Source organism: Mobula birostris, chromosome 14, assembly GCF_030028105.1.
Source record: "Mobula birostris isolate sMobBir1 chromosome 14, sMobBir1.hap1, whole genome shotgun sequence".
NCBI lineage: Eukaryota > Metazoa > Chordata > Chondrichthyes > Myliobatiformes > Myliobatidae > Mobula > Mobula birostris.
Genome location: NC_092383.1, coordinates 2,723,308 through 2,737,218, shown reverse-complemented (window position 1 = coordinate 2,737,218; position 13,911 = coordinate 2,723,308). Strand labels below are relative to the sequence as shown.

General features: G+C 41.7%; 2 protein-coding genes across 6 annotated transcripts in view; one reads left to right on the top strand and one right to left on the bottom strand.

Annotated features, from left to right (window-relative positions):
- lctlb (lactase-like b) overlaps positions 1-13,911 on the top strand; it is a 54,910-nt gene that overhangs the window by 39,115 nt on the left and 1,884 nt on the right. The window contains exons 11-13 of the mRNA XM_072277975.1: positions 3,146-3,272; positions 5,366-5,565; positions 8,290-8,353. Of these exons, the coding sequence (XP_072134076.1) occupies positions 3,146-3,272; positions 5,366-5,565; positions 8,290-8,353 (391 nt within the window). The remainder of the gene's footprint in view (positions 1-3,145; positions 3,273-5,365; positions 5,566-8,289; positions 8,354-13,911) is intronic.
- Positions 1,559-13,911, bottom strand: part of zwilch (zwilch kinetochore protein) — a 50,566-nt gene continuing 38,213 nt past the window's right edge. The window contains exons 19-21 of one of the 5 annotated variants that reach the window (XR_011889039.1): positions 13,782-13,817; positions 3,445-3,557; positions 1,559-1,997 (exon numbers count right to left, since the gene is read on the bottom strand). The gene's annotated coding sequence lies outside the window, so the exon portion shown is untranslated. Of the gene's footprint in view, positions 1,998-3,444; positions 3,558-10,344; positions 13,818-13,911 lie in introns of those variants that run through there. The other 4 variants (XR_011889038.1, XR_011889041.1, XM_072277973.1 and 1 more) reach the window with 4 other exon arrangements.

The window sequence follows — 13,911 nt, the reverse complement described above, 5'->3', positions numbered from 1 at the left end:
TACTATTTGCTTGCTTTGTCATCTTTTGCACATTGGATATGAGCCCATCTTTGTTGTGTGTGTTTTTTTTCATGAATTGTGTTTCTTTGTTCTGTGGCTGGCTGCGACGAATCTCAAGGTTGAATATGGTATACATAGTTTGATAATAAATTTGAACTTTGAATATTTTGCCCTGCCACTTGAATTTGCGCAATTAGATGCTTTTTCTTTAAATTTGATGCCATATTTAACATTTTTTTAGTTATCTTCAGATGCAGGGTCCTCCCCTTGGAATATTATCTCTTTAGAATGTATCCATTCAGCCTGTTCTTTTAAGATTAGCTTTATTTGTCACATGTACATCGAAACACAGAAAAAGCAATGTTTTGTGTCAACAACCAACAGGGCAGCTCGCAAACATTGCCATGATTGCGGCACCAACACAACATGCCTACAACTTAACAACGTGTTCACCTTTGGAAGGTGGGAGGAAACTGGAGCACCCAGATGAAACCCATGAAGTCACAGGGAGAACATACAAACTTGTTACAGATATTGTGGGAATTGAACCCCTATCAGTTGTCACTGGTGTTGGAAAGTGAGTGCGCTAACCACTATGCTACCATGCCACCTGTTCTGAAAGATCCAGTAAATGTTTGCCACTGCGTCATGATTGAAGGACCCATTAATGTGCGGCAAAAGGAGAAAGGGAACTAATCAATCTCTGAACTCTTTCACCGTTCAAAGTTCTAAGTAAATTTATTATCAACGTACACAATGTCACCTGAGTTTCATTTTCTTGTGGGCAATCACCAGCAAATACAGGAATCACGATAGAATCAGTGAAAGACTGCACCCAACAGGACAGACAAACCACCAGTGTGCAGAAGACAACAAATTGTGCAAATACGACAAGAAATATATATAAATAATAAACAAATAAGGAATAAATATCAGGAACATGAGATGAAGAGTCCATAGGTTATGGGAACAGTTCAGTGTTGGGGTGAGTGACATTATCTCAGTCGTTACCAGTCTTCAGGCTCTTGAACCGAACACTTGCGGGCTGCTGCTAGGTCATCCTCTGACGGTGTTGGTTGTTGACGCAAACATGGCATTCCACTGTACATTTCAATGTACATGTGACAAATAATCTTCATACTTGGAAGGGGTGCAACATAAAAGGGAAGTTTGCTTTCAGCACTTGCTGAGAAACAAAACCAGAGGATCAAGCTTTGAAACAAAAACAGAATTGCAGTAAGAACTCAGCCAGTCAAGCAGTATCTGTGGAAAGTACAACCAGTTAATATTTCAAGTTGAATACCCTACATGGTCCAATGTGTTAACTGGTTTTTCTTTTTACAGTTGGAGCTTCACTAACTGAGTTCTTCCAGCATCTCTGTTTATGTTTTATGTCACTCGGGCTGTCAAGAATTGTGAGGCACTGATGAAGGAGCCTCACGACCTTGCTGCGGGTGAGTTGTGGCTGATCTCCCTACTGTTCTGTTGAGACTCATGAGCAGACTTGGAACTGGAGCTCTGAAAGATGGAAACTAAGCCACGCATCATTTTCAAATAGTAAAAGGAAACAAAGAAAAATGTCTTTATTATAGGAAACAAAACAAACATTAAATACACAGATTACACGGGGCATAGACTCAGAATAGAGGGACATACATTTAGAACGGAGATGAGGAGGAATTCCTTTAGACAGAGGATAGTGAATTTGTGGCCATAGGCAGCTGTGGAGGTCAAGTCGTTGGGTATATTTAAGGCGGAGATTGATAAGATTCTTAATTAGTCAGGGGATGAAAGGTTACCAGGAGAAGGCTGAAGAATGGGTTTGAGAGGAAAATGGATCAGCCATGATGAAATGGCTGAGCAGACTCAATGTGCCAAATGGTCTAATTCTTTTCCTATCTCTTATGGTCTTGTAGTCTTAAAACAAAACTTTGGGAGAATATTTCAGACACTTAATTTGAGGTGAAGGGTAGGTGCGACCTCCAGTTAAAGTCCATCTGGAAAAGAATCAGAAAGATTGATCTCATTAATTGTACAATATATGTGGAAATGCTGATTTCATTACATCCTCATTTGGATCTCAAGGTGCTGAACATAAAATGAATTACTTTCCTGTCATTATTACTGTACTTATTGTTTGTACACAAGTTCATTTGTTGAGAAGTCACTAGCTCTTTGTTCAAGAAAAACCACCAAACACATTTAAAATAATAGATCACCTTCAGCAGAAATGGCTCATCTCTAGTTGGTCAGCAATTCCATAAATTCCTGTGATTTTTTTTAAAGAAGGAAATCAAAGGAACAAGAAGTGGATATAAGGAAAGTGTCTGCTGTGAAGGAATTACCTTTGGAGGGAAACGGAAAACCAATGTTTTGTTTTGGGTCCAAAATGTCGTATGTACATTTCCCCCCCACAGATGCTACCCGACCCACTGAGTTCCTGGAACTCTTTGTGTCATGCTCCAGACTTTTTTAATTATTTAAATTTATTTATTGAGATACAGTGCAGAAAAGCCCCTTTCAGCCCTTCGAACTGTGCCTTCCAGCAATCCACTGATTTAATGACAGCGTAATCATGAGACAATTTACAATGACCAATTAACCTACCAACCAGTATGTCTTTGCACTGTGGGAGGAAACCTACGCAGTCACAGGGAGAACGTACGAACTCCTTACAGGCAGTAGTGGGAACTGAACTTGGGTCGCTGGTACTGTAAAGTATTGAGTACCACTACTTTACCATGTGGGCACGTGGCCAAGTGGTTAAGGCATTGGACTAGCGACCTGAAGGTCATGAGTTCGAGCCCCAACTGAGGGAATGTATTGTCTCCTTGAGTAAGGCACTTAATCACACAGTGCTCTGTGACGACACTGGTGCCAAGCTGTATGGGTCCTATTGCCCTTCCCTTGGACAACATCGGTGTCGTGGAGAGGGGAGACTTGCAGCATGGGCAACTGCTGGTCTTCCATACAACCTTGCCCAGGCCTGAGAGTGAAGACTTTCCAGGCGCAGATCCATGGTCTCGCAAGACTCTACCCTGCTGTCCCAGTATCTGTGCTCTTTGTTATGGTACCTGCTACATCCCAATATAAAAGGGATGAATAATTTTGATTCGTAATGCTTTTGTTTTCCGATGTGTTTCAGGGTCGCTATGGTAACCCTAGGATCTACGTGACAGAAAATGGAGTTTCGGAGAAACAGCTGTGTACTGAACTGTGTGACAAGTGGCGAATACAGTATATGAATAATTACGTTAATGAGATTCTTAAAGGTACCTTTGTCATATGAAGATAATGAATTTCTATTACAACCACACACATTACTCAGTGAAGTAATTACTAATGTTATCTTCCCCATGGGAGTGAACAAAATTTAGAAGTCAGGAAGAATTTCTTTTTAAATGAGATCTGATTGTCTGCTGAAGAAAGTAGGGACATTGGTACCTGACACCTCCAGCAGCCTGGGTCCAATCCTGACCTGTGGTTCTTTCCCCAACAGCGGTGGGTGCTCCAGGTCCCCCTCACATCCCACAGGCAGGTGGTTTGTTCCTTGGCTACTGTGGTGAAGGATTTAAAAATGGTGAGCAGGTTGATAAGGATAGGGTTGTTAAGAAGGTGTATGGTGTGTTGGCCTTCATTAGTTGGGGGATTGAGTAATGTTGCAGCTTTATAAAACGCTGGTTAGACCACATTTAGAGTATTGTGTTTAGTTCTGGTCACTTCATTATTGGAAGGATGTCAAAGCTTTAGAGAGGGTGCAAAGGAGGCTTACCAGGATGCTATCTGGATTGGAGAGCATATCTTATGAAGATAGGACTTTTCTCTTTTGAGTGAAGAAGGATGAGAGGTGCCTTGATAGCACAGTAGATGATGAGGCATTGATTGAATGGGTAGCCAGAGACTTCTCCCCAGAGCAGAAATGGCTAACACAAGGATGCATGATTTAAGGTGATTGGATGAAAGCATAGGGGGATGTTAGAGGTAGTTTTTTTTTTTTTTTTTACACAGAGACTGGTGGGTGTGTGGAATGCGCTGCCAGGGGTGGTGGTAGAGGCAGATACATTCCAGATATTTAAGAGATAGGTACATAGATGATGGAAAAACAGAGGGCCATGTAGGAAAGAAGGATTAGATTGATCTTAGAGTAGGCTAAAAGGTCTGCACGTCATGAGCAGAAGGGCCTGTACTGCTCTTTGATCTGTGAAATAAGAAATGATGGATTGCTCTAGTGGGAACCAGCATGGACTCAATAGGTCAAATGGCCTCCTGTGTTACAATAAGTGTGTAAGTTTGTTACTGAAATCACAGGTGTCCACATGACCTACCTCAAGCCCTCAGTCAGACCTGTGGCTTCAAAGTGCATTGATGGCAAAGGAGGATTCATCTTTAGACTTTAATACCTCCAAATATTGTGTATTTAGATGGCGTTACAAGTGTTTTGTAGGCAGAAGTTGTTCAAATTGAAGATACTTTATGAACAATACAAGAACATAAGAATCAGCATGAGCTGGCCATTCAGAACCTCAAGCTTTCCCCACTATTCATCAAATTCATGGCTGATCTTCCATCTCAGCAATGTCTTTCCAAACTATTCCTGTATCCACCAAACCCTGATCATGTCTGGATGTAAAGGGAGCCTGTGCCACCCTTCAGGGTAGAGAATTCCAATGATTCGCTACCCTCTGAGGTTTCTCCTCACCGATGGCCTACCCTATGTGGACCGTTTCCTCAGCCATGGAAACCTGTATCCAGCTGTCATGCCCCACAGGAATTCTGTAACTTTCAGTGAGATCACCTGTCGTTCTTGCAGGCGTTGGAGAATACAGATCTAGGCCACTGAAACTTCATGCGTATGTCATGCCATGAAATAGTTGGGTGAATTTTTTCTGTTCCCTTTGATAGCAAATATATATGTCTTTTGGTGAGTTAGCTAAAATTGTACACAATGACTCATCAAATTCCTAATTATTACAGCAAGACATTTTATAATAAAGGCCAATGTACCATTGGCCTTTGTAACTTTGGGTTCGATTTCAGTATTTAAGGGTAATTTGGATATGTATATTGATGGGAGGGGTATGGGAGGCAACAGGTAGATGGTACTAAGCAGAATAACAGTTTGGCATGGACTAGATGGGCTGAAGAGCCTGTTCCTGTGCTGTAGTGCTCTGCAGCAATGACAAAGCTGGAATTTCAGAGTGGGATTGAGTTAAAACCTTTTATTCTGCCTGAAAGTTTACTGCTTATGTATTAATTAAATTTTACTTGTTGCAATTTCTCATCAGATCACTGAGTTTCTGGCATTTCCTGGTTTGATACCAAATGATTGTTTTGTTTGTAAATGTGTGATTTTGAAACATTGCAGCTATTAAGGATGGTGTTCAAGTGAAGGGTTACACGTCATGGTCACTGCTGGATAATTTTGAATGGGACGAAGGGTATTCTGAAAGGTTTGGCCTTTACTACGTTGACTTTAACAGTAAGCACAAAAGGAGGTACCCCAAGGCTTCAGTTCAATATTACAAAAAGATGATCAGCTCTAATGGATTTCCCAACCGTAGGGAGGTGAGTACCACTGACTCTTTAGCAGCGATAATGCTCACTTTCAGTTATTCGTTGAGTTCAATAAACCATTTCATCATCTTGATACTGATTCAAAATTGAAGGAAAGAAAATGCATGGGCATTAGACTGAGAGGTGTATAAATTCATGAACAGCAGAGATAGCAAAAATGCACACAATCTCTCCCCCCCTCACCAAGAGTTAGGGAATCAAAAACTAGAGGGGGGGGCATAGGCTTAAGGTGGGAGGGGAAAGATTTAAGAGGAACTGAGGGCAACTTTTATTTTTAAACACAAAGGGTGGTGTCAATGTGGAACAAAATGGTTAAGGCAAGTACAATAGCAACCTTTCAAAGTCAAAATAAAATTTATTATCAGATTATATACATGTTCACGTGTATTACCTTGAGATTCATTTTCTTGCAGGCATTTACAGAAAAAAAATACAATAGAATTTATGAAAAACTGTACATAGATAAAGACTGACAAACTGGGTGTTTGTCAGGTAAAGACTGGGTGTTTTGAATGACAGTTTGACAGGCACATGCATTGGGAGGGTTTAAAAAGGTTATGAGCCAAACACTGGCAAATGGGACTACTTTAGGTGGGGCATCCTGGTTGGTAAGGACCGTTTGGAGTGAAGGGCCTGTTTCTGTGCTGTATAAGTACAAGACCCCAGAGGCTGGTGTTAGGACTGATTCTTTCTACGCTATATGTCAATAATTTGGATGACAGAATAGATGGCTGTGGCCAAGTTTGCAGAAGATACAAAGAAAGGTGAAGGGGCAAGTAGTGTTGAGGAAGCAGACAGGTTGCAGAAGATGGACTAGGAGAATGGACAAAAGTGGCAGATAGGATACAGTGTCAAGAAGTGTACAGTAATGCACTTTGGTAGAAAGAATAAAAGCAAATACTATTTTCTAAACAGGGTGGAAATTCAAAAATCCAAGGTGCAAAGAGACCTTGGAGTCCTTGTGCAGGATTCCCTAAAGGTTGACTTGCAGGTCGAGTCAGTGGTGAGGAAGGCAAATGCAATGTTAGCATTCATTTCAAGAGGACTAGAATATAAAAGCAAGTGAAAACCCCTGGTCATTACACAAGCATGTAATCTTGAGGCTTTATAAGGCTTGGTCAGACAGCATTTAGAGTATTGCGAGCAGTTTTGGGTCCCTTATCTAAGAAAGGAGGTTCACGAAAATGATTCCGGGAATGAAAGGATTATCATATGAAGAGCGTTTGATGGCTCTGGGCCTGTAATCACAGGATTTCAGGAGAATGAGAGGGGATCTGATTGAAACTGATCAAATATTGAAAGGCTTAGATAGAGCGGATGTGGAGAGGATGTTTGCTATAGTGGGAGAGTCCAGAAGCAGAGGGCACAGCCTCCGATTAGAGGAACATCCATTTACAATGGAGATGAAAGGGATTTCTTTAGCCAGGGAGTGGTGAATCTGTGGAATTGTTTCCATAAGCTGCTGTGGAGGCCTGGTATTTGGGTGTATTCAAGTCGGAGGTTGATAGATTCTTGATTGGTTACGGGAGAAGACAGGAGAAATGGGGTTGAGAGGGGAAATGGGTCAGCCGTGATGGAATAGTAAAGCAGACTTGATGGGCCAACTGCCTTAATTCTGCTCCCATGTCTTATGATCTTAAATACTTATTGCAGAATTCGATGAGGTCTATGGTAGAAATTATCTCATGAGACTCTGGAAACATAAGATGGGAAAATGAAGTTATGTTTAAATCAATGGGCTTCTGAGAGAGAGACTTTGAAACCAGTTGAATGGGCTGGCTGTGCAATTTCCCATGCTGTTGAATGAATCATCATTCAATAACAGATTCAATGCATTTTGTGATGCTGTTGTATTTAGTTTTGAATAATTCGTAGGAGAGGAAGATATTATCGAGTCATAGAACACTACAGCACAGAAACAGGTCCTTCAGCCCATCTAGTCCTTGCCAAACTTTTTCACCTTTCACTGTTAACCATGACCTCTAGTTCTAGTCTCACCCAACTTCAGTGAAAAAAGTCTGCTTGCATTTACGCTATCTATACCTCTCATAATTTTGTTTACCTCTATCTAACCTCCCCTCATTCTTCTACATTCCAGGAAATAAAGCACTAACCTTTTCAGCCTTTCCCTAGGATTTGACTTAAAATAAAGGTTAGCTATGAAATGAAAAATTTTGAAGTGCATTTCACTCCCACAGCCTTTGTAAGTGTTTTGCTATTCTATGCCTAATAAAGGTAATTAAAGATTAGATAACTCCTGGCATGAAAGTACAGAATCCACTGATATCGCACAGATATAAAGTGGCGCAGTTGTGGAGCTGCTTCTGAATTCTCTAACTTCATGGGTTCAATTGTAACCTCCCCCGCCCCCCCCCCCAACTGTCGGGGTACAGTCCATATGTTCTCCCTGTGACCGTGTGGGTTTCCCTGGATGGTCCAGTATCATTCACTTGTGGATTAGTAGCTTAACTGGCCACTGCAGGTTGCCCCAGTTGTTGGTTAGAAAGATGGGAATACAGGGAGCAGGTTTAAACTCCATGGAGATACACCAGCACTATCAGTCTGGACAGGGGGTTAACCAGTTCCAGGAAACTGAAAACATTTGGTCTGTTTATTATTTCGACATCACATTGCTGGTCCTCTCCTCAGCTGCAGAATGTTGATCCTTATCCAAAGGACGTTCATTAAATAAGCTTTCTTCTTTTCTCTGGCTAGATTGAACTTTGGCTGCGCAAGGCTGCAGAAGAATGTTCAACCACCAATGCACTGCTTGCTGCAGGTAGGTAAACATAGCCACAGGATTTAGGAACAGTCTGAAGCAAGACGACTCAGCCAGAGCCCATGTGGAGTAGCTGTACTATGATGCGGCTGCCTAGCTACTGGTAACGCATGTTACAGGACACCAGTGTCTCTCTGCAACTTTGCAGAACACAAGCAAGTGGTGTTATTGTTTCTCTAAGTAATTCCCCCCCACCACCATTCAACAAAGAATTGTGTATTAAAACATGGGAAGCACGCTGTTCTTTTAACCAATAACTCCGCAATTCCATTTGATCACACTCAGATGATGGCAGCTCCACTTAACTCGCAATTGCTGTCTGTTGTAAATGCCTTGGATTTTTGCAGTGGTTAAATGTAGCAGAGTTATACGACACTGAAACGGGGTCTTTCTCCCCAGGTACACTGAATGTCTCAGAGTCGTACGACACAAACAGGCCCTTCTCCCCAAGTACACTAAACGTATCATTCATACAACACTGAATGGGGTCCTTCTCCCCTGCTACACTGAACGTATCAGTTATACGACACTGAAATGGGTCCTTCTCCACAATTATAGTGAATATATCAGAGTTGTATGACACAAACAGGCCCCTCTCCCCAGGTATACTGAACATATCAGTCATACAACACTGAAATGGGTCCTTCTGTCCAGGTACACAAATATTTGCCTGCATTAGGGCTATTCTTCTATCCCTTCCCCGTCTAAGTGCCTCTTAAACAGAATGACTGTATCAGATTCCTCCACTTCCTCTGGCATCAAGGTCCAGACATCAAACATCTCTATTAAAAAGGTACCCCTGAGATCCTTTCAAAATCTCACTTTAAACCTTGTTTTTCAGATTCAGATTAATTTATTTATCAGATGTACATCAAAACATACAGTGAAATGTGTCATTTGTGTTGGGGGCAGCCTACCAGTGACACCACACATTCTGGCGCCAGCATGGCATGTCCACGGTGTTCAACAGAACAACACAAGCAGGAGCAAAACAAGTCCCTCTCCCACCCACCCACATGATACTACTGCCGTGGGGATAAATGCCGAAAATCCTCAACCTCCTTGACTCCAGGGAAAACAAGGCCAGTCCAGCCTCCAATTGGGGGAAAAAATAAAAGGTAGCAACATGTGAAACATACTGTGGGGGGAACTTCTTCACTCAGAGGGTGGTGTGACCTATGGAGTGAGCAGCCAGTAGAAGTGGCAGATACAGGTTCAATTATTACATTTAAGAAAAGTTTGAGCCGGCACAGAGATGGGAGGGGTCTGAATCAGTACATGGATGGGAGAAGTCTGAGTGGGCACAAGGATGGGAGGGGTCTGAATAGACAGTTGCGGGGGGGGGGGTTTGAATAGATACATGAAAGGGAAGGGTTTGGAGGGATATTTTTATTTTATTTTCATTTATTTTTAATTAGTGATACAGCATGAAACAACCTACCAATTTAACCCTAGACTAACAATGGGACAACTTACAGTAACCAGTTAACCTACTAACCTTTGGACTCTGGAAGGAAACCGGAGGACCCGGAGAAAATTCACGCATTCCACAGGGAGAACGTACAGACTTCTTATAGATAACGTTGGAATTGAATTCTGAACTCCGTAGCCCCGAGCTGTAAGAGCGTCACGCTAATCACTACTCTGGTGCCCTATGTCCAGCTGCACGTAGATGGGATCTGGCAAAAGACCAGGTCAGCATGGAGCAGATGGACTCTGTTGTGCAGGACCACAACAGGGGTGTAGAAAAATCATTAAGTTGTAGCAGAGTTTAAAAAAAGGCAGCTCCCAAACAAACATATTGGTGATGGCAAGTCCATGGAATTTACAGAGATGGTGTAACATTGTCACTATTTCACGCCAATGGAATGGACAGATACTCCTATGTTTCATCCACGTTAAAGGGGCTGGGAACATATTATCCCGGATATCTGCATCCGATGCCAGTGGTATGGAATAAGCAGGTATCCCAGGTTAGTGGGGGGGGGGGGGGGGGGGGGGAGTTGGAAGAAAAGAATATATGCTCCCACTTAATTATTCTGGACATCTGCAAAAGCTGCAACGGGCAAGTAAGGTTTTAACATTCCATAGAACAGAAGCAAAGTTTGATGTTCTTGTTACATTTTGGAGCAGTACTATTATCTTGACAGTTCTATTGTGAATAAGATACTCCCTTTCTACATCAACAATGCAATTATAATTTTAATCACACAAAGAGCTGAAGATTAAAGCCATGAACAAATTGTAGAGACACTTGCCTTCACAACACTCTTCCCTAGGGTCATCCAAAGGCAGTGACAAAGTATTCAAGTAATTGGAGTAACTAAGATGTTTCATAGTTCTATATACATCACCAGCAATGAAATAATAGTTGAATCTGTTCAATCTTCTCAAGACAGCTGAGTAACAAAATGAAGGATGGATAAATGTTGCTTTATCTAAAAACTCCAGGAAAGCATAAATATTAAAATTAATGAACTAGGTATCTAGAAACCTCAATGGGTCAAATGGCTTAATTCTGCTCCTATATATCTCATGGTCTAGATAGGAATAACTAACTTGAGGAAATATCAGACCACTCCTCTAGTTATAAGGCACAAAACAAACGTGTTGCATTTTGTTTAAAAATGCACAGGATAATTGAAATTTGCGTGTAGTGGACAGTATATTGACTGGCTGTCCCACAGCCCGGTATGGAAACACTAATGCCCTTTGAGGGAAAATACGAAGAGTAGTGGATACGGCCTAGTCCATCATGGGTAAAACCCTCCCCACCATTGAGCACATCTACACAGTGTTGTCACAGGAAATCAGAATCCATCATCAAGGGCCCCCACCACCCAGGCTATGCTGTCTTCCTGGTGCTGCCATCAGGAAGGTGGTACAGGAGCCTCGGGACTCACACCACCAGGTTCAGGGACACTTTCAAGGACTCTTCATCTCATGTTCTCAATATTTATTGTTTATTTATTATTATCATTTCTTTCTTTCATATTTGCAGTTTGTTGTCTTTAGCACACTGATTGTTTGTCTGTACTGTTGCTGCATAATTGTTTCTATTGTAGACAGTAAATGTGAATAGGCTCTTTCCACTTAGATTAGGAGAGATAAATACGAGAGGACATGGCTTTAGGGTGAAAGGGGAAAAGTTTAGAGGGAGCTTCTTCACTCAGAGTGGTGGGAGTGTGGAACGAGCTGCCATCTGACGCGGTAAACGCGGACTCACTCTTAAGTTTTAAGAATAAATTGGATAGATACACGGATGGGAGAGGTCTGGAGGGTTATGGACTGGGTGCAGGTCAATGGGACTAGCGGAATAATGTTTAGGCACAGACTAGAAGGGCCAAATAGCCTGTTTTCTGTGCTGTAGTGTTCTATGGTTCTAAGCCTAAAATACTGGGTATAAGTTGGATCACTAAAAGTTGTATTTTCCCCATACTTTTTAAACTTCCAAAACTACTCCTTAAGATGATGTATGTATCAATTTTATAGAACTTTTCAATTGACACTGGCCCCACTGCATTTAATCTATTGGGGAAGGATTGGGTGAGGAGGCACCACTGTTGGGCTAATGGGTTCTTTTTGTTTGCCCTTTCCAGCTGGAAGAACAGACTGAACAAATGAGAAGCAGGCGCATTTGCCAACAGTTTGGCCAGTGCATGATGAAGTTTAGGTATTAAGGGTTTGAGATCATTTCAGTGCAAAGGTCACGTCTTCATAGCAACAAAGTTTTAAGTGCACATTAGTCATGGTGGCTGCAAGTCATGGTTAAAGTAGGCTGATTTTACTTTGTCCTCTCGCATTTAAAATCTCTCTGAAATAATCATATTGAGTAAATATTTTAACAAGTTGTGCATTTTGATTTCAATGTTTTCCCACTTCAGATCTCATACTGTCTTGAAAACTGCGAGCACTTTCTGGTAATGCGTTATTTATCTTTTAAAATACAAATGGCACACAACTTTTAAATTCTTGTAAATATGACAGCAGGAGCCATTTGGCCCTTCAGATTAATACCACTTCTCAAAGCAATTCTATCAGTCCTATTCCTTGCTGCCCATTTCCTCACAAGCCCAATCTCTCCTCTCAGATTCTCATACCATCCATCTCCACAAGAGGGGCACTTACACTAGCCAATTAACCTGCTGGCACATCATTGGGATGTGGAGGAAACCAGGGCATCCAGGAAATAATGCAAACTCCACACAGGTTAGCACAGGACATCGTTCCAAAGAAACACTATCTACAAAAGGGAAAAAGATAAGAGACTAGCTGGAGAAAGCAAATTTAATTCCACAAGACAAGACATAGGAGCAGAATTAGGCCATTCAGCCCACTGAAGCTGCTATGCCATTTAATCATTGCTGATTTATTATCCCTCTCAACCCCATTCTCCTGCCTTCTGCTTGTAATCTTTGTTGCCCTTACTAAACAAGAACAAATCAACCTCTGCCTTAAATATACCCATTGAATGACTTGGCCTGCACAGCCATTTGTGACAGTGAATTCCACATATTCACCACCCTCAGGCTAAAGAAATTCCTCCTCTTCTCTGTTCTAAAGGGACATCCTTCTATTATGAGGCTATGCCCTCTGGTCCGAGACTCTCTCACTATAGGAAACATCCTCTCCACATCCACTTTCAATTTTTGACATGTTTCAATGAGATCCCCTCTCAATCTTCAAAACTCCAGAAGGTTTTACTGGTGACAAAAGCACGAATAAAGCTTTTATAAAAGTGAGTAGCAAGAGGGAGTATTATACAGGCAAGCAATGAGGCTTTATTGAAATAGTGCAGTTGCATCCAGGCAAGCCAGATTTCCCTCCAGAGAACCTAAGCAAACACAAACAATCAGAGGTGGTTGGACAGAGAATGGATGTCAGGGAGAGATTGGAGAGAAGAAGAAAGCAATACCTACAAGACAGACCAGAGATGCATCTGAAAAATATTCCATGACAAAAATTGGACTTGTTGATCTCTGAACCAACAGATCCGGCAGAGAACAGAGGTGACCCCTGTATTATCACTGTTTAGATAACAGAAATTCACCTTACAAAATTCACAAATCGCTGCTGAAAAGTTTGAGATATGGAATAACTTCCCTAAGGTCCAAATCTAATGTTAAATAGAAGTACATTAAATAAACATCTTTTCATCCCAGCTAGCATGGCTTGATACATGCAGAGATGATACAGCTTCACAGTAAAGAAAACTGATGCACACCAGTTGCTAGGAGCACAGGAGGGGTCACCTGTATTAAACAAGGAACAGAGGGATGCTGAGCTGGGTCCAGGAGCCTGAGTTAACAGGATGTACACGTTCTTTGGGGAATGGTCGAATAAACAGGCACTGGACTTAATAAGGAACTGGGATTAGAGTGTGCCTATAAAGACAGAATAGGCAAGTGAAGGTGTGAGAGTAGCTGACCTCTTCATGTGCTGGTCTTGTGGACCTGAGTCAAACCTGGAAATAACAAGGAAGATCTTTAGGATGATTTGACACAAGTATGGAGAGCACAGTAACTCAAATGGAGATGCTGAACTTTGCACACATTCCA